The sequence below is a fragment of the Coniophora puteana genome (assembly GCF_000271625.1).
Source record: "Coniophora puteana RWD-64-598 SS2 unplaced genomic scaffold CONPUscaffold_2, whole genome shotgun sequence".
NCBI classification, from domain to species: Eukaryota; Fungi; Basidiomycota; class Agaricomycetes; order Boletales; family Coniophoraceae; genus Coniophora; species Coniophora puteana.
This window is the reverse complement of record NW_006913054.1, coordinates 3,432,044-3,452,793: the sequence shown is the minus strand read 5'-3', so window position 1 is coordinate 3,452,793 and position 20,750 is coordinate 3,432,044. Positions and strand designations below refer to the sequence as shown.

Here is a 20,750-nt window from a genome sequence, read left to right as displayed (position 1 = left end):
TGAAATGGCTGGAGCATGTGGCTAAAATAACCAGGGCATTATGCCTGCAATGGCCGGAGCATTGTATTTGTACCTGCAATACTCGGACCATTATACCTCCAATAACCGGAGCACTGTAGCTGCAATAACCGGAGCATTATAGCTAAAAACACTGGACTATTATTGACATTCTAAATGCACAAGGCAGGCGGCCGCCCTGACACACACCTGGGGGTATGGGCCGGAGCATCTCCTGCCAGTCACCCAACCCCTACAGTGAGGCGGCCGCCAGGACATGGTCGGTCAACCGCCGGTCACCGCTGCCCTGACATCCTCGGGGTTTTGACCCATCCGCTGACCGGACATCCTCGGGGGTCATGTCCTGCACCATGTGTTCAAGCGCTGTTTTGCGCCGCAATTAGCATTTGGGCGAATATCATATCCAAAACCTTTTCGTATTGTAAAACGTTATCCTACCCTACGTATATCCAACGAAGAAACAGGAAAACCATCGGAACGTGACGTATCTGGTACTTATGCGGTGCTCTAACTCTGCGTCAATATTGCTAGCAGTCTCGGGGACAGTCGCTTTACTACAACAAAGGCGCTTCGTGGTGGTTGAGGTGCCATAGCGAGCCGGGGAGCACCAGTACGATAGGGCTGCAAGAACACGGGTTCATCAGGTGAATGAATAAGAAAGCCCCTTGAAGTCAATGGCGAGGTTGAGGCCTTGTGCTTAACGAGTTATTGGGTATTACCGGTGAGACGACGGACAGGAGAGAAGCATGGGGATCGCGACATACTCATGACAAGGGGGATGTCAGTATTCGAGAATGATTGTTGTTGAGATCATATAATGAACGCGACGGGAACCAGCCTAGAGAATATAAGTAAGTGTTTGCGATGGTTTTATGACTTGGCCACCGACAGAAATCGATCAGCAGGAACCGGACTGAACGTTGAGTGAATCCTCTCCAAGTGACCGGTGGTGGCATTGTCCTGACCAGCAAACGACATGTCGTGGGCGGGGAAGCGTTGGTGCAGGTGGGGACAATGGCACCCAAAGCTCCTCCTGGCTTGTAGGTAAGCATGCTGATAGAGGCCATTAGCGAATACTCGGACGAACATGCTCACGAGAAACATTGACCAACGGGTCGTTGCCTGTTTTTGCTCTGGAAAGGTGATGTGACTCATCCGCGAGGGCAGCATCGTCTGTGGCGACATTGGTGGTCGACGTGAGGTGACAGTGGATGGAAGAGACGGCGCGGGCAACTTGAAGAGAGTCATTTCAGGGAGGAAGCGTGACGGGGAAGGAACTACACTATGGCGGCTGGAGCGATACATAGCATTGAAGAGCTGGTAGATTGCCGACCAAGGGCGTGCAATTTGAAAGGTAATCATAGGAAGCTCTGGAACACATCATCTTGAATGTGGTTGACCGTGGGTTGCAGCCGTGGTTCTGCGGGATGCTCCAAGCTACCAATGGAGCTCATGGACGCGGGAGGAGCACTCGGCGCTCGCACTGGAAGAGCCTAGTGGAAGTGAGCTCCCAGTTAGCTACCGGCTAGTTTCGGGATGATTTCCGAGCTCCGGAGTAGCCCGAAACCATCTGAATCTTTTTGGACTTCAGCGTGCCGGTAACAACATTTCTATCTGTCGCTCGAACCCCTCGAGCACGTAAACCAAGGACTCGGAGGCTCAATAAACTATTGACAAGGCGTAAATATCATAAATCATGTGTATTATCAGTAAGTTGCTATTTATTAATAAGGTATTGTTTAGCTACTCATTTATGGTAAAGTCATAAGTCTCGTCAACCATAAGAAGCTGATCTATTTGCCAGCTTCTGAGGGTTCCTAACCACGTCTCGCTATAGCAATTGCGCGGAAGCCCTCTAGGGACGACCCCCAAAACAGTACGGTCGCTCTCCTTACGAATGCGTGGAGGATTCCCAGGTGTTGCTCGTTGGCCACCACGGGGGTTTCGCCACGCCTCCCGATACCGGAAATCCAACCAGCGCAGAAAAATCGTAAACTCCTGGCTGCGCCATTCCGGGGTCACTATAAGATACTGCTTGGGCGCGTTAGTAGGACTGTCAGGATCAGTCTCGTCCCCACTCATAGCCCCTTGCTCCATTACGCTGAATAAACCATCGACGTGGCGATTCATGGATTTCGTATCCCTGCAAACAACGAAGCGATTGTCCATTAACTAGAAATTATGTGATTAGTATTATCACTCAAAGGAATGGACAAATAGACTTACGGTACTCTTCCGTCCGTTCATAGCGTTGCGTCTTTTTCTTTCGTTCGGGTCCATGGCGGCCTCGCCCTTGAGCCAGTCGCGGTAGCGTGGTTTGACGTACTGGGAGACGTGTTGATCAATGCCGTGCTCGACCTTGTCCTTGGTGACGTAGGCACTCTCTGCATACGCTTTGTGATACTTGACGGCGCCGCTCGTCACTCGATGCATGAAGTGGTTGACAAAAACTTCACGAGCGGTGGCATTGAAGGGGTCCGTCCTCCAAGGTCGGGTAAAATCGACCCGGAAGTTTGCCACGTCGACGGGGATGACGGTGCTGTTGTCTTTAAACAGGGCAGCCTCATCCTCAGTCAACGGAGGAGGCAGTCGTTGAAGGTCTTCGGGCTCGTATGACTTGATTTTGAGGAGCTGCTTGAAGGCGCCTCTGATATCCTCCTGCGAATTAACGTCAGAGGCAATGAAACGGAGACAAAGCTTCAAGCGCACCAGTAGATGGAGCCAATTTCCGTGGTCTCGAAAACCTCTAGCAGTCTTCGGCTGAAAAGCAACCTCGGGATTTATTGTCATGAACTTGGCCAACCGAGAGTTTTTGGCAGGACGTCGGTTCCTTCGTGACGTGCTGGGCGAGGGTCCTTCTAGCCCCGCAACATCGAGGTGTGTTTTGACCGCTTTCATTGCTGCTGTTTCTGCTACCTGTGCCATGCGTTCCATCCCTTGCTTCAGGTCCTCCTTGATGGCTTCCTGGGAGGCTTCCATGCGTTGCGTGAATCCGTTCATACTAGCCATTAAAGCAGCATTGAAAACTTCGGGCATCTTGCTTTGCGGAGAGGACCCATGCATGCTTGAGCTACCATCGCCCTGAGTTCCTGGCCAGACGGGGTTCGCACGTGCAGGTGGTTCCGGGAAGGGATTAGTGCTTAAGCGGCCCGAAGTGGCGCCTACGGAGCGCTTTGACTTTTGCCGCGATGGACGTCTAGTCGAAGAAAGCGTATCTAATGGAGGCAATGGGTCAGCGCGATATCCTATGGAGAAGAGGAGTGCGTACTTGATTTCGCTGCGGATGTGCTCATAGGCAGAGCGCGTGCTGAGCTAATGTTATGATTATCGACCGCCATGTGGGGTGACTGAGAGGTGTCCATTGCCTGGCTTTGAATGTCGGGGTCTATTGAATGCATGAGTAAATTGTGAAAGCCCAAGACGTAGGCAAGAGAACGTACCGCCCGCAGAAGCTTCGTAGCGAAGGTTACTTGGAACATACTGGCGATTGTCATGAAGTTGATGAGCCGATGAGGAGGCAGGGCCCCTCGGCGATGCTTGCCACTGATTATGCAATGGTAAATGGTGGTTCGCATGCGGAAAGCTGTTTCCACGAGCCGCCTCCGCAGGGTTCGGGGGAGGCACTTGAAGCGTATGCGCGCTAGCGCTGAGCACAGAGGGATTCCACTGCATTTGTGATGGGACAGGGACCACGGGTGCCGTAGGTAAAGTTTGCTGTGTGCGCCTCGGATCCTCGTAAGCCTGCTGCTGGCGGAGTCCGCTGTCGTGCATCTGGGGCGGGCGAAGGTATTGAGCATGAGCTTGCGGCTGACGGGCTTGCCCGTGGTGGATTTGCTGCATGTGCACGCGGTCACTGAGAATTTTCTGCTCGTGAAGCTGCTGAACGTAGGCATGCTGCTGATGGTGCTGGTTGTCATAAACCTCCTGCTGTCGAGCTTGCTCATACATTGGTTGGGCGCCAGCTAGTTCATTATAGGCCTGGTGCTCGCGTGAATAACTACCGCGCATCTGGGAGTGGTGAAGCTGCTGGGGCCGGAATGGCTGCTGGTGGATCTGGTTGTCAAGAAGTTGCGGTTGGCAAACTCGCACCCGTTCTTCCTGGTTAAAAATAAGATCCTGATGAGCTGGCTGCTCGCGCGACCAGCTGTCGTGCATCTGATGTTGGTGAGGTTGTTGAGCGTCGGCCTGCTGATGGCGGGGCTGGTCGTCGTGAATATGTTGCTGATCGTTCATGTGAGCCTGCTGCTCGCGCAGCCGATTGTCGTGCACCTGCTGCTGACGGAGCCGGTCGTCATAAACTTGCTGTTCACGAAGCTGTCGGGCGTGTGCTTCTTGCTGACGGCGCTGGTCGTCGTGAGCTTGCTGTTCGCGAAGCTGTTGGGCGTGTGCTTCTTGCTGACGGCGCTGGTCGTCGTGAGCTTGCTGTTCGCGAAGCTGTTGGGCGTGTGCTTCTTGCTGACGGCGCTGGTCATCATGAGCTTGCTGTTCACGAAGCTGTCGGGCGTGTGCTTCTTGCTGACGGCGCTGGTCGCCGTGAGCTTGCTGTTCGCGAAGTCGTTGAGCGTGTGCTTCTTGCTGATGGAACTGGTCGTCGTCAGCTTGCTGCTGGAAAACTTGCTCCTGAGTTTGTCGAGCGTGCATAGGGTTTTCAGAGACCTGCTGTTGCCAGCTACGGTTTTCAGAACTCTGCTGACGGATGTTCTGTTCGGCATCAGAGTGCTGGGGGGGGCGGACTTGATTCTGGGAGCCCATGTCTTGTTCACAGAACCCCTCCTGTTGTCTATGCATCTGCGCGGACTCGCGAGCTGATGCCGACGATGGTGCACGCTCGGGCGTGGCCTCCATTTGTGCGATTCCATCCTCTTGCGTGTTCATCTGCCACGTATAACGTCAGTCGTGGGTGCTACGTTCGGAGGGTGGTGCTCACCTCGACATCCCTTTCGATATCGTTACGGTATTCCAAGGGCTTGTTGATTTGCGGAAGGGCGGCATCCTTATTTTAATGAGAAGCTGAACGCATACACTTTTAATATAATAGTCACCTTCGCCACCGAGCTGCCACCTAAGGGTGTTGGAAGGGGCTGAGCTGAAGGAGACTTTGTCGAATCCCCAACAGCTAGACCTGCAGCTTGGGGGAGACTTGGGCTTCCAGAACGAGGACGGAAAGGATTCTGGGCACGTTGAACATTGCTGGAGGAAGGACGAAGTGGGATGATCCGTCGATTCTGGACCGCAGATTCGACATTAGTCGTGGGGGGTGTTAGAATCTTGCCAATGAAGCGGTTGCCACATTCAAGAACAGTTGAGCTGCCCGGAACACGAACCATACCCGCAATCTGGGGAAGCGGTTGTCAGGCATAGAACGAGATAGGTATACCAATAACGAAGACGTACCACATCGCCTCTCCAGAACTTCGGAGGGTTCTCTAGCTTGGGGTCCATGGGCGACGGCTCACGCTTCAAGGGTGCGTCGTTCTCTGCAGAGGAAGTTACCGACTGAGTATCAACTGACGAATGACGGCGTGCAGAGGTTGGGGCCTGAGTGTCCGTCACAGTGCTGGCGAGCTCGGATGGCGTCGAGGGCAGTGGTCCAGTGGACATAGCCCCGTGGAAAGTGACGCCTTTACAGCGTTCTCCGCGAAAACTCGAAGGAGTGGCATTGAGACAGCATCCTTTTTAAACTGGCGACCATTGTTTGTCCTGTAAGGAGTTGTCAGAGTGGCATTGACGGGAAATCAGCCCGCTTACCATTATTGCCTGTTTGGGGAGCATGGCTTCGACGTTGCTTTGGTCAGGAACGTTGCTTTGGTCAGGGACGTTGCTTTGGTAGAATAGAGGACAATGCTTCGGATTCGATCGGTAGGTACCGTTGCTCCGGGAAGCGAGACTGCTTCGGTAACCCCGGGAGTTGCTTCGGCTAGGGATGGCGCTTTGGTTTTCAGTAGGTCATTGTTGCTCCAGTAAGGCCTAGTAAGGGACGTCCCTTGGTTAAATGGCGTTGCCTTGGTAGGGGACACCGGACGTTGTCCAGGTCAAGTACCACGAGAAAACGAGGCAGGCGTAACTACCTAATTTCAGACAAACAGTCGTAAGTCAAACACAGCTTTCTATTGGTCGTGTTCATGTACCATATTAAACATAGCCATATATCAAGCGGCATACGTTGGGACACAAGCTCGAGCGCACAATCTAACATAACGAGCGCGGCAGATGGTACTATAGAAGCGTACTGACGTGCGGAGCTCGTAGGACTGATGCTACTGTGAGGGAAGAAAGACGCGGAGCAAGGCCTGAACCTGTCGAAGGAGTTATATCTTGCACCGTTACGCCGTCGGGATCCACTCGCTAAGTCCGTGTGGGCTCGTGTTTAGCGAACCAAGGATGAGATTTTGCATCCGACAGCGCCATTCGCTGGGCTGGATGATACTGAAGTAAACTACAGATCAAATGTTCAGCTAAGGAGTAAACAGTTAGACGATGGATCGATTGCGGAAACACGATATGCACAAACCTTCCTTGCTGGGCCGAGCGCCCTGGAGGATTTTCCAATCCACTTTACGCTTTGCAACACGGGCCAAGTCGTCCGTCGCAAATCGATCCACGAAAAATGGTGCCCGACCCGTCAACATGTAGAAAAGCATGACCCCAACGCTCCACGAGTCGACGAGGTTGTTATACCCTGTCCGGTCCTTCTGTTTTGCGACTTCAGGGGCAACATACATAGGTGTACCGCAAAACGTCTACGGCAGAAGAAAAATCAAGAGTCAATGGAGGAAATAAATGAAGGAACTCCGGTGGACAAACCGTTAAGGGAGTTTTATCATCTATAGCCCTCGCGACACCAAAATCAGCGACTTTAACAATGGGAGGCTCAGCGGATGTAAGAAGCACGTTGTCGGGCTTCAGGTCACGGTGAACAATACCTTGGGAGTGAACATACTACGATTAATGTCAGCAGGCAGGCGAGGGGGGGAAATGTGTAACGCACGCTAACGGCGTCGATAATTTGGAACGTTATGTGACGTGCCGTACTTTCTTCTATGATTGAGTCAACACCTTGCGATAATGTGTTAACAAAATGCTCACTGAGAGGTCCTTGTGTGCGGATATAGTCCGACAGCGTCCCTCCGTCCACGAACTCGAGGACCAAACCTGTTCGACGCTATAGTTAATTCGTAAATTGAGCAAGGATTTAAACACTAACAGATGTCCGCTTCTTGGTAAAAAACCTCCTTGAGCTGGCATATATTATCGTGTCGAAGGCTTGAGAGAATATTGACCTCCTTTGAGAACTGTTCTTGCTTGAATTTCTCGAAATCATGGGAGCGGTTACGACTGTTCCTGTACATCGTTCGTAGACGCTTGAGTTTTCGTGCTTCGATGATTTTGACGGCGTAACATTGGCGTGTTGCGCGTGAAAACGCCTTCATCACAGTGGCGAATGCCCCATGGCCAAGTGGACATGTGAGTTTGTAGGAGGCCTCGAGGCTGCGCGCGGGAGGAACGCAGGCGAGGTGTCTATAAATGTAGCCTTCAAAACATAAGTATCAGGCGAGTCGAGGATACGGGGCCGATGACTACGTACGATAATCTTCCAGCGGCTCAGTCGATATGAGCTGTCCAAAGGCGATTTCGTTCCCGTCACGCAGAGGCCGACTTCCCCCATTCTTGATTTTTTCTCCGTTAATCTAAAGCAAACTATTAGCGCTGTGACCATGTTATAGAGAGCATACATACCCAAGTACCGTTGGTGGAGGTATCAGTCACCATGACAGTCGACTTCTCATCAGTCCGGCCATCCCAAGTGATCGTGCAGTGATTATTACCTTTATACCGGTAATTTCGTCAGTCATAGATTTTGCATAACGGAAAATTAGCACTCACTAACTCGGAGACCAGGGAGCACAACCTTTTTCTGCTCAAAATTCTGACCGACGAAAACCTCGGGTTGAAGCTTGTATAGCTCGATAGTATTGAAGTACGCGCTGCAGGGTTGAAGGACGCCCCAAAGGTCGTCTCGGTGATCAAACCGGTCGGTGGACTCGGGCGCTTCTTGCATGTGACCCCAAACTTCAGTCGTCTCAGTTCTCGCGTCGTCGGCATCGTCGAGTTCTGCTGCGTTCGGGTTCAAGAGCTGGAAGATAGAGGGCATTCATGCGATGCTAGCCTAGATAGCTTTAATGAAGGCTTCTATGACTTGAACGGTGACTTACGGTTGATTCGCTTTTCTGACTTTGAGACGAGAAACGCGACAATGCGCGCTATATAGTGCTCCAGCGGGAATACACCTGGAGTGTCAAAGCGCTCGCTCGAGACATGTCTGCTAGGATGTCAATGCGTGAACAATGGAAGAGATTGATAGCGCACCCGTTGGAGGTAACTAGCTGAGTCCATTCTATGGCTTGGACCGATCAGTGGCATAGATTGGGCATAGACCTCGAAAGCGTGACTTGATTTTCGTTGGCAGCCTACGGCCGAGGAGATGGGAGGAGGACCTAATGGACAAGGCGTCATGAAGTTGCCAGGAGTGAAAAACAGAACACAAATGAAAGCGTGGCTGGTAAAGTCAGATGCTGGTGTAACCGGTAAAGTGAGGAGAGGTGGATAGCCCGCGCGTCAAGAGACAAGGTTCACGAACCGATCACGTGCACTTCGCCTCCTCGAGGAGCATCCAGGTCCCAGTAAGTTGGTTAAGCTATCTGAAAGACAACCACAAGCGTCAAGGGAACGCCAGGGTCAGTCTGACAAGCACCGTACTAGTCGAAGCAACCGTGCTTTATCCGTGCCTCTTTGTTCTCCTCCCTCAAAAGCGCCATGGTCAGCATGATGAATCCCTTGACCTCTCCTCATGTCATCCCCTCCGTCGCGCCCAGCCCAAGGTGATGCTGCTCCTCACAAACCACCGTCCTCTCGTCGTAAACCCAATGCCTCTGCCCGAGAGGTATACCCCACACGTTCCAGATCAAGAGCCACGAAGGCAGTCCAAGACAACAAAGCTGCAACTCCAGAGGCACGACCCGACGCTGCTGTAAGTCGCGTATCTAAATGTCGAGCTCGTCGTTGACGGAGTCTAGATTCGTGAACTACTTGCTCAGAGCGTCACCTGCGCGCTTTGCTTGGAGGCAATGAGGCAGCCTTGCATGTGAGTCTCTTTCAACGCTCCGCTGACCTCCGTTCATTGTTTCGTGTACAGTCTCGAATGTGGTCACACATTCTGTTTCCCTTGCATCCACGAGTTGACCAAAGTACAAGTAAAAGAGTACTTTCGCACTCAAAACCTCCCTCTCCCTCGTCACCTTCCATCCGATGATGTTTGCCGACTTTTACGGACCGGCCGAGTAAAGTGCCTTTGCCCCCTTTGTCGCCGGCGTATCACTAGAAGCCCTGTTCGTAACGTACTTGCTGAAGGGATTCGCGATGTCCTCGAAACCTAGGATAGAGTTGACAGTCTTCAATTTGGAAATCATGCTCTACACCATAGTTTGATTTAAGCGTCCTGGGGTCGGCCTTGAAACTTGAAGCTTGAAGTCTAAGCATATCGTGGGCTCAACTTCAGCAAACGTTGGCCCGGCTGAGATCATCAGTCAACCTTGGCTCGTTCAAAGGGGTAAATGTGTCGGTATTGCCGCATTGTATCTTTGAAGAAATCGGCTACAGCATGGTAAAACTAACGGTTATCCTTACAACGAACTTCTTTGTATGATATAGGCGTCACAGTTGTCTCTCTCTGCGTCCAAGCTGTACTGAGCCAAGGGTGACGAGTGACTTGATATACATCTGGACGCTCGGTGGAACGCTTTTGTAGCAGAAGGCGTATGAGATCACAAGCTGTGAAGCCATTGATGAATTAGTTCAGCGGCGCGTACGCATGATGAATGACTCTCACCATCTTCACTTGCATGCGACACGAGGTCCCAATCTGGAACACGAAAATCATCGTATGCTTCGCGATCATCGTCCCATAACATATGACTCGGGTTGAATGGGTCGTCACCGGCAAGCCTGCAACACGGTGAGTCCCTAAGGATATATATAGATCCAATAGCTTACATTATGAACAGTGTGACGCCCAGAGACCACTGGTCAACCTTGTTGTCATAGCCATGGTCTGACTCGCGGTTGTAGATCTCTGGTGCTGCGTAAATTCGTGTTCCTATTACGGTCTAGTGATTATAAGAGCACATCTATGATTTGGGGCTGAGAAATACCGTCACTATATTCCCCGAATCAACGAGCTTGGCAACCCCGAAGTCGGCGAGCTTGACACTAAGTGGACACACGCGAGCAACCAAGACGTTCTGCAAGGGGATGATGAGAGAGATGATGGTACACGAAACGACGGAACATGCCTCAGGCTTAATGTCGCGATGGATAATGTTACACTTGTCCAGGAACTGATTTGCAGTTAATATATAACCGTTACGCAAGTCACATTAGCTGCGCTTACCTGCAAAGCCTCACACAGATCGACCGTCACCGTCTTGGCTTTGGGCTCATCTGACGGAAAATCGCTTATTCAGTGCCATTCCGAGTAGACCCCGGCACTTGCCTAATCCACCCTCCGACTCTATCAGCGAAAGCAAGTCCCCATCAGGGAAAAGCTCCATTACAATGTCTGAAACAATGAGGCGGGCATCGTAGAGAGTAAAAGGAGAGATGGACACATACAGAAATTTTCATCATTTTCATGAACTGACTGAAGTGCTACGATTTTGTGCTAATAGGTAATGAGTAAAGTGTCTTATTAGCTGAAATTTGGGCTTACATGGTGCATGCGCTGCAGGAGAAACATCTCCTTCAAAATATAGGCCTCGTCGTCTTCCTCCCCTTCTACGTTGTTGCATTTGCCGAAGCCAATTTTAGTCAAGATTTTAGCCGCATAAACGGCCCCATTCTGGTTCTCCCGAGCCTCATAAACACTCCCGTATCCACCTGAACCGATACTGGAATCGACCAGAGGACATTAATTAGCGGATAAGCGCCATACAATAGCAAACTCACTATCGTCCAATGGAATACATAGCACTGAACTGCAAAGTATGAATGAGCAGCTGATCCAAAGGCACAGCGAGGAAACTATCACACACCGGCTGTGCTGTAATAGCTGAGAACCGAAGAGCTGATGGGAACGTTGAGTAGTAATCAGCGAGATATGGAATCATCGAACTCATGAGATCTGCAGCAGAATGGGATTGCAGTGTGATGTAGGATCCGTCGAACAGTTCGGCCACTTTCATGACCTTCTGACCGTTGATCTACATGATCGTTATGTCGATCAAGGTCCGGAGACGGTGATTTTCACAAATACGTACCAATATCCCATTGGCGGTATGGTTAGTGACCCAGTAGCTTGATGCATGGATGGCATTCCCAGCTCGGTGGATAGCGAGGTGTATATGCTCTGTAGAGAAATTGGGGCGTCAGTGCCTGTCTGGGATAGGGGAAAGCTCTACTGACCAATGTCAGGTAAAGAAATCCACATTTGGCAGAGATCGCGATCTCTACCAATGCGAAATTGGTCCTCCCCAATGAACATGGGCACCTCAACGTCTGCTGGCTCTCCATGTGCGTCTGGAACCGAGAAGTGGAGTTTTCCCCAGAGAGAGGCATCGGAATAGGGATGGGATTCTTTAGACATAGGGATGAGATCTTGTTTGTGGGCAGCGAGCGTCCGTGGTGCCAGTGTCGTCTTGAGTGCTTGAGTTTATGGGCACTTGGCGTACCGTAGGTAAGTGAGCCTACTTTGCGCCCACTGGAACACTGAACGAAGTAACCAACGGAAGCGTAGCCAAAAGAGGAAATTGTCTTATTAACACTTACGGCCACTGGCTATGCGTTAATGCTTGGACTCGGAATCATCCTTAACATTGTTGCCGCCTTGTGCTATCTCTTAGCTCGTACCCGTGGTGATATTCCTTGTTTAAGATCTGCCCCCAATATGTTCCCGGGCACTTGTTCGTACACGTGAGTTTCTCCGAGCTCATCGAAGGCAACACTCTTAGCTCGCTTAATGACGTCAAAGTGTGATCCGCTGGAGGTAGTATTTGCAATGCAGTAGCTAACATATTCACCCGTACCTAAAGACCCTCATTACTAACGTCGTAGCTACCAGTACTAAAAGCGAAAGATTAAGCTCATGATAGATTAAAATAGAAACCTTCGTCAACTCTGGTGTGCTCGTGATGTAACGGTTCGGTACTGCATATGTACCACAAAAGAATAAACATAATAATCGAGAAGGCGATGCCGCGCTCAAGAAGTCTGACGTTGCATCGCCTCATCGTACCATACGCCTGCGAAAACGAGTCAGTGTTGAACAGACAAGATATTGCAAGCGGCAAATTACCTTAGCACCACGTTGGTGCAAGTGACTCAAAATCTCAGCCAATGCACCATCCTCAAACTGCCGTAACATCATGTTCACGAGAGAGGCGTTGAGTTGAGGCGTCTGAGCCGCGTCGTCCAGGAGATCATCCAGAGAGAGACTATGGCGAAATGTTTGATAGTGGTCGGGTGATGTGCATGGTGCTACATAAAATAAGCTCGACAACATCCATCTATAGCAGCAACGAGGAGACTTACGCATGCGTAATCACTTTCTTTCACCAAGTCTTCGCCTATGCTATCGGTGAAAACGGCAGGGGAGTCCGGAAGGCCTTGCAGCTCGTCTTGGAGAGTCATCTGAGGGTATTCAGAGGAGACGTCCCTCACTTGGTCGTGTAAACCGTCCACGGTACGATCGAGTTCAGAGTACTGGGCTTGGAGGGTCAAAACATGAGACGTGAGCTCAGAGACGGTGCTTGACCATGTCTTCAGTGATTCTAGCATTACGTCAGTCTGCGCGACTTTCTCGGAAAGTTGGATGGATTCTTTCTTGAGAGCGTCCTGTAGATTCATGAGCGTATCCACCTCTTTTTGATTGGAAGATAGCTTGTCGTTCGTCGCCTTCAGCCTTATAGAAATGATGGACTCGACATCGGCAAACAACCGAGTCTCCGCTTCCTTCAGAGTGTCTACAATACGCTATTAGTGATATGGTGCGCGAAGATGAGGGAGGCAGAACGCACTGTTATGCCTGTCAGATGTCTTCGAAATGGTGCTGTGAACAGTCGCTATGCTCTCTTCGAGGCGTTGTACGTGGCCCTCTAATGATGTGATAGCCCTTTGGTGTGCGTCCTAGAGATATGTTTGTAAGAAAAGGATTAGAAGAAACTCGACGAACTTACGTTATCAGAGGCCAAATTTTGCAACTTGTGCGAATCTTGGTTGGTATCTGGAGGAAGGGTAGCAGAGGCGTCTTCCAAATCGACTATCCGTTGCTCGTACTTGCAGGTTCCGCGTTCCAAGTTTTCAAGGCGCTTCAAGCAGTCCAGAAGTAATTCGGTGAGGTAGCCGAGATTTGGTATGTTGTCGGTAGCATGGTCTGGCGATGGAGATGTTGAACGAGAAGATTCATCGTCGTCGGTGGGAAATGGCATAGCGGAGTAGGCAAAGAACTGAGGTGGTTTTGGATCCTTACCGCCCTGAGCTACGAGAGACATGGCAGGACAATGGACTCAATGTGGACGTAGTGAAATGAGAGGCTCGCGCGTGTAGTAGCGGCGTCATAGAGAGCTTGTTTCTTTTGTTCTTCGAGGGGTGATCAGGGCTTTCCTTTGTTCTTCGTGATCAGGGCTAAGCGCTACGGTGGCATGAGCTACGGTTGGCAGCCAGTTCGGATGTATTAGCCGGATGCATTGCACGCGAGTGACCCTAACCCTGCGTTGCTAAGTGTCTGTTCCGTTCGTTCTCCTCTCTCTTCGTTATCCTCGCTCTCCCAGTCCGTGCCATCCTAAAGAAACGTCGTATACTCTTCACCAATCCGCATTGTCCCTTTTCTCTTCCCATAACACTGGCTTATCAGCATGACTCCTATTGCGAGTGCTGGCGGCTGCTCCTTGGTCAAAGCTACGACGGACTGGCATTGACCTACGCTTACCCCCCTCGACGCATCGACTTTGTGTGCTATTGTCCAAGCGTCCCATAGCAAGCTGGCAACCATGATTGATGGAGTAGGTCTATTGCTTGGCCATTGTTCATTGTTCCAGCTTGCACTCTATATAATCGTCTGACCTCTGACGCTTTCTTTCGCCTCAGACACCAATTCCCTGCTCGACAGAACTTCCTTCGTAGCACCTCCCTCATCTTCGCCATGCAGACCATTTTCCAACTACTCAAGTGGCGACAAGTCGAGCATAGCCTTGCAAGCGACCTGTCAACTGCCACTATCGAAGCTGCCGCCGAGATCCAAGGCGTCAAGTCCGTGGAACCCAACAACATCAAGATGCCCCTGTGGGGTATGCTGGTCCCCTGCAACCCGCTTTCAGAGCCCATGGAATTCCACGAAACTAGACCGACCGTCTTCATTGGTCGACGCAAGAAGATCAACGACTTTGCCCTCCCCGGCCTTACCATCAGTGAGTATCTTCCCCGAACCATAGACCACCCCGAGCATTGATCAGGCGCTAATTCACATCTCTGCGTAGGCAACTGACATTGTCTAATTGCTTGGGATCATCGAGGCCAGGTTAAAGTGACCGATTTATCGACCAATGGGACCTGGGTACGTATGCCCTGCTACTGTTTTTGTATACGAATGCTAAGTTATTCCAACAGATCAACGGCTTCAAAATCGGCCAGGATCGTACCGAAGTCTTGCAAGACGGGGATACGATTGTTTTCGGGCAGTACCAAGACCACCCCAACTCATCGTTGGATGACTATCGTACGTCCTTCACACCGTACGGGACAATCTCTCAGCCATTTACCTATTTCTTCCCATAGGCTACATTTACCGTCACAAAGCCACGGCTCCGCTCGGAACCGACTTAAACACCTACTATGACGTTGGAGACCATCTTGGTCAGGGCAATTTCGGGACCGTGTTCAAGGCCGTCGACCGTCAAACGGGCAAGGTGTTCGCCATCAAAGCTATACGCTCTAAGGTGGCTAGGTGGGTACCCTCTACCCCCGGTCGATCGCCCGCCGCCGACGACGATGAGGAGGAAAAGTACATGGCCCAGTTCACGCAGGAAATTTCTGTACTTGAGAAACTCCATCATGTCAACATCTGTCGAATCAGGGAGGCTTTCTTCAAGGACCCCATTGTCAGTACGTATCATGATCCGGCCCATTCTAATTTTATTTGCTCACGAATCTCTGGGTAGATCTTGTTCTCGAATACGTGGATGGAGGAAACCTGTTAGATTTCATTGACAAGTATAACGGCTTGGGTTCGTCCTCTGCTTTTGCCTTCTTTCTTCGTTGCTAACGTATTCTTAGACGAAGATATGGCACGCCATATTACGCACCAAATCGTGGTTGCCCTGGCGGTACGTCAATTTCTACCTTCTTCGTAAACCTTGTTTCTCACATTTTTGTATAGTATGTTCACGACCGTGGTATCATCCATCGCGATCTCAAGCCCGAAAACATTCTTCTTACTTCGGATTCTCCCCCTGTCGTCAAAATTGCCGACTTCGGTCTCGCCAAAGTCCTCAGTAAAAATTCACCCCCCAAGGCGAGTTATTTACTCTTTCCCTTGGAATTTCTAGGCTGATTGTAATCCTCAGACGAAGTGCGGGACGCCTTGGTACCTTGCTCCCGAAATCGCGAAGCAGCAAAAACACGAGGCTTACACTAATCTCGTCGATTCTTGGAGCGTTGGTGTTACTGTGTTTGCCATGCTCACCGGCCAATTGCCCTTCATTCATGACTCGACGTGCGATGGGGATTTCAACGTCAACAGGACCGTGCAGTGGGCGATCCTCAATGACGTGTCACTCAGTAAAGCAGGTGCGTATCTCCAGTCGCAGCCTATCGTGCCTCATCTGACCCTTACTAGCCAGGCACTTCGTTGAAGGTCTTCTTCAACCTCATCCCGGAGATCGAATGTCCATGTCCTACGCAATCCAGCATCCTTGGCTTGCCGCATACGGTGGTGCGATAGTACACAGGCCGGATACCATGAAAACGCACAAGAACACGACTATCCTCGACGAGCCTGCTGAGGAGCCGAAGTCTCCGAACTCTAGCAAGCGTGGGCGGACTAACCAACGTGATCGGAACGTTCGTCAGCGAGACGGACTTGAAGAGTGTATCAAGCGCATGTCAATCATCATGGAGTAGGTCTGCTGTAGGATCATCTGGTTATAGATCGGTTGCCTACTCGATTATATGCTATATATTAGGTACTACATGCATATGTACTATGTTTATGCGTATGATATATGTTCTTTGTCACCTTCTAAATTTCCTGGGTGAGACGCATGTGACTGTGTTGTTGTCCCAAATTAGTAACTATATGTGCTGCAACCGGCCTTCCGCCTCTGGCTTGAGCTTGTCCAATGCCTCCTACGCCCCCCAAGACCTACGTGTTGACAAAGAGGTTAACAGAACATCTGAAGCAGCCGGTGGCATGTCTCAGTCTCAGTCCCCAGGGTCGCTTCGTTGCGGCCGGCTGTTTGGATGGCGTTATTGCTGTGTGGGCGACGAAGTCGGGTAATTTCCTCTTCTCTTACGAGATAGAAGTTCCCGTAGTCTCTCTGGTCTGGAGGGCCCCATCCGAGTATGCTTTCCTCGTTGGATTGGGTAACGGCGTCATTGTATATGTGAAAATTCACAAGGTATGTAAAGCTTACCGTTCCCTTGCGAGTACTTATCAATATAGACTTGTTCTCTTAGAACGCACTCGAGTGTATTGGAGTTTCCTCTAGCAGCAAGTATCCGGTGGAATGTCTAGCAATTCAAGGCGATATGTTAGCAACAGGTGCCCACAAAGAAGTTCGTGTGTGGCATTTCACTGAGAGAGGTACCGGTTCCCTTATTACACTCCCGTGAAACACGCCATTCAGTATGCTCATCTTTATTACTTAGCTCAAATGGATGCCATAGCCGTGCTGGACCCACCCCCTGTAGTCGGAGAAAACGCAGACGCCGACGTAATTGCAAGCAGCTTGCACTGGGCAACCACGTCATCATCCTCTCAAGTGCTCTTCGTTTGCTATGTTCACCATGGCATAGTGTTAGTTTCTGTCCTTCACTACCGAGAAAGCTTGTTGATTGCATGTGTTTTGAATACATCAGGATCTGGGACGCTCGTTCACGAAAATCTCTCGACTACCACTCAATCAGGACCATGATGTGCGGCGCGCTCTCGTCTCCTCAATGTTCTTCGAGTGACACTACTTTGCAGCGGCGGGTCATCGATTTCCCCCGATCATAAGTTCTTTGCCATCTCCAATATGACAAATGGCTTTGACATCTACGATATCCAGGCTAGGATGAAACCCCAGACTGTTTTGCGATACAAAACTGCTGGATATTACGGTCGCGTTCCTGTTTCTTTCATACATGGTGGCCGCTGCTTGGTTGGCGGTTACTCTGCAAATGTAATTCGCATATGGGATTTAGAGACAAAGAAGGCACTGTATGGTTTGGAGCACAAGGGCAAGTCGTAACCTCTTCATATTGGACACATTTAATGAGGCCAATGCGATCCCTTGCAGCCAATGACGCTGTTGTTGCTTTCAGCGTGGGTGACTTCCTCCTGCTATACCTCCGTCCGAAAGCTTATTCGTCTTTGTCACCCAGGCTCCCTGCCATCTAGACCAAACAATGCCGGCAGTTCTTGTCTCCGCTGCGCTCTCTCGAGTTGACAGCACTTGTAGCATCTACTTTTGGCATTCTCACAGTGTTCGTAACGGTCGCATGCTCAGTACGCGATCGCGTATTCTAGTGCAACATAGCTCTGTGAGATTTCGAAACATGCTCGTGTACGAATTAGCAGCTCACCAAACCTTCTATTCCAGATCTATCTCTATCTCGCTGTCGCAGCCATTATATTGGTGGTGGCCACCGAACCATGGTTACATATGGATATCAGATTCAAGTTACATACCTACTAGATGTGTCGACCGCCGGTGCTATCCAACGCGGTGCTTTATAAAAAGCTTAATTACTTACACCGCATTCCTTATTAGTCAATCTACATTCTATCTATACAATTTGATGTTGCTGCCGCTCAACCGAAGCAACCTTCACCAATGCCCATCACGCGAGCGCCTGCGTCATCGAGCAATGGTCCAGCAACCGAACCTTCATATCCTTGTGTCTGTTCAAAGTGCCGGAAAGGGGGGACTGTGATCACCGACGCGGATGGGGTAAAGGTTCCCGGTCGAATGGTCAATGCCAATATGTTTAGACGTCACAACAATAAACCGCCGCCGCGACCTCAAGGATTACATAGCGCAATAGCCACCACCGTCCTAGCATCTGCTATTCACCAAGGCTCGGACGAAGGTGACATCAACCTTGGCTATCTTCCTGTTTGACCGGGGGATCTTCCTGAGCCGCCAGACGATGGACCCCCTCAGAGAAGAAGCACTGGGTTGGATAATACGGTATGTGATCCAGAGCGGTACAAATTCGCTGATCATTGACAATATTATCTAGCTACACTGGCAGGGGAGTGAGCCTGAGGGTAGTAGCTATACTCGAGTTGGACAGAACAAGACTGTACCTGCGATGGTTATCGATCCAAAGCCAGCGGTACGTAGAAGTTGCTATATGCTCAATTTGTCGTATCAATTCTGACAATTGACCTTATAGCCGCCAACCCAGCTTCTCCGAACGGTCATCCTCGTCGAGTCCGATCTGAAGTACCGAGAACGTTCCTTCAGATTGAAGCCTCTTAGCCTGACCTTCGGTGACAGCGAAGATCTGAATAGTTACCTTCCATGGATGAGTGCTAACAGTTTCGACGAGGTCAAGCAAATGCCAGTGCCTCCTCTTCCCTCCCACCGTGCCAATGCAGATTTCATCCAACATGAAGCATGGCTTCGATCCACGATTCGCACACTCCAGCAACTCGATGTATCGGGTAATCAAGAGGTTTTGATCATGCGCGACTCGCTCGTCAAACAAGCAAGAGAGTCACTCGAACGGCTCGATGAGATCAAACGAACCCAGTTCCTGTCGCATATGGTACAAACTCAGCTTGCGCACGACATGAAAGCCAATCTCGCAGCCGATCCTGACTTCAAAACTAGCGGCCGCTTTTATGGGCCTGAAATTGTACCGACCGGTATGTAGTCACCTTTTGGGCGTATCTTCATGTAGTAAAACAGGGGCGATGATCTACAGAGCGGTTTATAAACGCAAATAATCTCGCGGTGAACTCTGCTGCTGCACTTGCTTCTTTCCTTGTTGTGATTCTACACGTCCTCGGGGGAGTTTCACGCATAGATGCGAATGCAGTCCTAGCAACTCTGCAGGCGTTGATCGTTACGGTCATCTGGCAACTTCGAGGTTTTCCAGATGACACTCTGCCGCCGCCTCTGTCCACAGAGGAGGAAGCTATCATTGATGATCTTCCAGATGATGTGCGGACAGCCCTCGACCAATTCGACATCGCACCCGATCTCGTTCACTATGCTTGCTGCCCCAGTTGCCTCAGTACATACCCCCCTCAGGCTGATCCAGCCTCAGATTCTTTATACCCTGAAAAATGCAGCTTCAAGGATGTGAAAGGAGACGTCTGTGATACCCCTCTCCTTCAGTCAGGTGAACGCGCACAAGGACGCGGCATCAAGCAAGCACGCAAACCAGTCAAGACGTTCGCGTACCAGCCCTTTTCGTCATGGCTCGCACGTTTTTTTACTCGGCCCGACGTCGAGGCAGTTTTGATCCAGGGCCAAACTCCAGCTAGCTCGGCGAAAGAGAAATGGGAAGATATCTGGGACGGGACGGCTCTACGCGAGCTCAAGGGACCCGACGGCCGGCCGTTCACTCTGCCAGCAGGTAACGATGCGCATCTGGTGTTTAGTCTTTTTGTGGATTGGTTTAATCCATTTGGCAACAAGGCGGCTGGCAAATCCCATTCCACAGGAGCTATATACATGGTCTGTCTCAATCTCCCACCCCATCTACGATACAAGCTCGAAAATGTTTACCTTGTGGGCATTATGCCGGGGCCACGGGAGCCGTCTGTCGGCCAGATCAACAACTTCCTCAGACCTCTGGTCAACGATCTCATGCGATTGTGGAAGTACGGCATCACTCTTCTCAGGACGCATCGTTATCCGGCAGGGCGCACCGTTCGCGTTGCTCTCGGTCCTTTGGTCTGTGATCTACTGGCTGCTAGAAAAACTGCAGGTTTTGCCGGACATAGGGCCAATCTATTCTGTTCATTCTGTCGGCTTCCTCTCGCCGACATCACTGATCTGTATAAGGGTTCCTGGGAGCCAAGGACAGCTGCTGAACACCTCAGAGACGCCGAGCTATGGGTGCAGGCGACATCGGAGAACGCTCGGCAAACAGCTGTTAAGCGCCGTGGGGCCCGGTGGTCCGAGCTCCTTCGCCTGCCGTATTGGGATGTTGTTAGATTCACCGTTGTCGACGCGATGCACAACCTATTTCTCGGTGAGAGGCTGACGATCCAACATGGTATATCATTAACGTCCCTGCTCAGGAGAGTTTCAGTTTCATTGTCGGGACGTCTGGGGGCTCACCATCAAGTCTGATCAAACCAAGCCTCGAGAGAAGGTGCTTCCTCCCCACACGCCCCTTCAACAGAAGAACAATCTAGACTCAATCGAGGAGGGTGTAAGTACCGATAACTTCGGGAAAATCGAGAAAAGCCGCAAGGATTATATCGTGGCCGTGGCAGAGGCAAACAACGTCATTCCCGAGGG

At 50.8% G+C, this 20,750-nt stretch overlaps 5 protein-coding genes across 5 annotated transcripts; 1 reads left to right on the top strand and 4 right to left on the bottom strand.

Annotated features, from left to right (window-relative positions):
- Positions 1-4,251: 4,251 nt before the first annotated feature.
- Positions 4,252-4,659, bottom strand: CONPUDRAFT_47416 (uncharacterized protein; the record flags this gene model as incomplete). Its single annotated transcript, XM_007765821.1, has 1 exon — positions 4,252-4,659. A coding segment is annotated over one exon (408 nt), but the record flags the coding sequence as incomplete, so codon positions are not given.
- Positions 4,660-6,363: 1,704 nt separating this feature from the next.
- On the bottom strand, positions 6,364-8,077 carry CONPUDRAFT_48372 (kinase-like protein; the record flags this gene model as incomplete). The annotated part of the gene is made up of 10 exons (XM_007765885.1): positions 6,364-6,473; positions 6,530-6,758; positions 6,823-6,957; positions 7,007-7,056; positions 7,105-7,170; positions 7,223-7,315; positions 7,355-7,549; positions 7,604-7,706; positions 7,756-7,844; positions 7,903-8,077. 10 exons carry the CDS (start codon positions 8,075-8,077, stop codon positions 6,364-6,366), a joined length of 1,245 nt encoding a protein of 414 aa, XP_007764075.1.
- A 1,264-nt stretch (positions 8,078-9,341) lies between these two features.
- Positions 9,342-11,656, bottom strand: CONPUDRAFT_150561 (kinase-like protein; the record flags this gene model as incomplete). The annotated part of the gene is made up of 11 exons (XM_007766966.1): positions 9,342-9,448; positions 9,905-10,020; positions 10,069-10,181; positions 10,227-10,412; positions 10,466-10,515; positions 10,687-10,735; positions 10,784-10,961; positions 11,020-11,048; positions 11,106-11,273; positions 11,331-11,419; positions 11,476-11,656. The coding sequence occupies 11 exons, from the start codon at positions 11,654-11,656 to the stop codon at positions 9,342-9,344; spliced, it is 1,266 nt and encodes a 421-aa protein (XP_007765156.1).
- A 782-nt stretch (positions 11,657-12,438) lies between these two features.
- On the bottom strand, positions 12,439-13,559 carry CONPUDRAFT_150560 (uncharacterized protein; the record flags this gene model as incomplete). Its single annotated transcript, XM_007766965.1, has 4 exons — positions 12,439-12,546; positions 12,601-13,031; positions 13,086-13,194; positions 13,245-13,559. The coding sequence occupies 4 exons, from the start codon at positions 13,557-13,559 to the stop codon at positions 12,439-12,441; spliced, it is 963 nt and encodes a 320-aa protein (XP_007765155.1).
- A 992-nt stretch (positions 13,560-14,551) lies between these two features.
- Positions 14,552-16,185, top strand: CONPUDRAFT_48017 (kinase-like protein; the record flags this gene model as incomplete). Its single annotated transcript, XM_007765864.1, has 8 exons — positions 14,552-14,620; positions 14,674-14,782; positions 14,842-15,168; positions 15,225-15,290; positions 15,340-15,389; positions 15,443-15,550; positions 15,612-15,852; positions 15,902-16,185. Coding segments are annotated over 8 exons (1,254 nt in total), but the record flags the coding sequence as incomplete, so codon positions are not given.
- Positions 16,186-20,750: the final 4,565 nt, after the last annotated feature.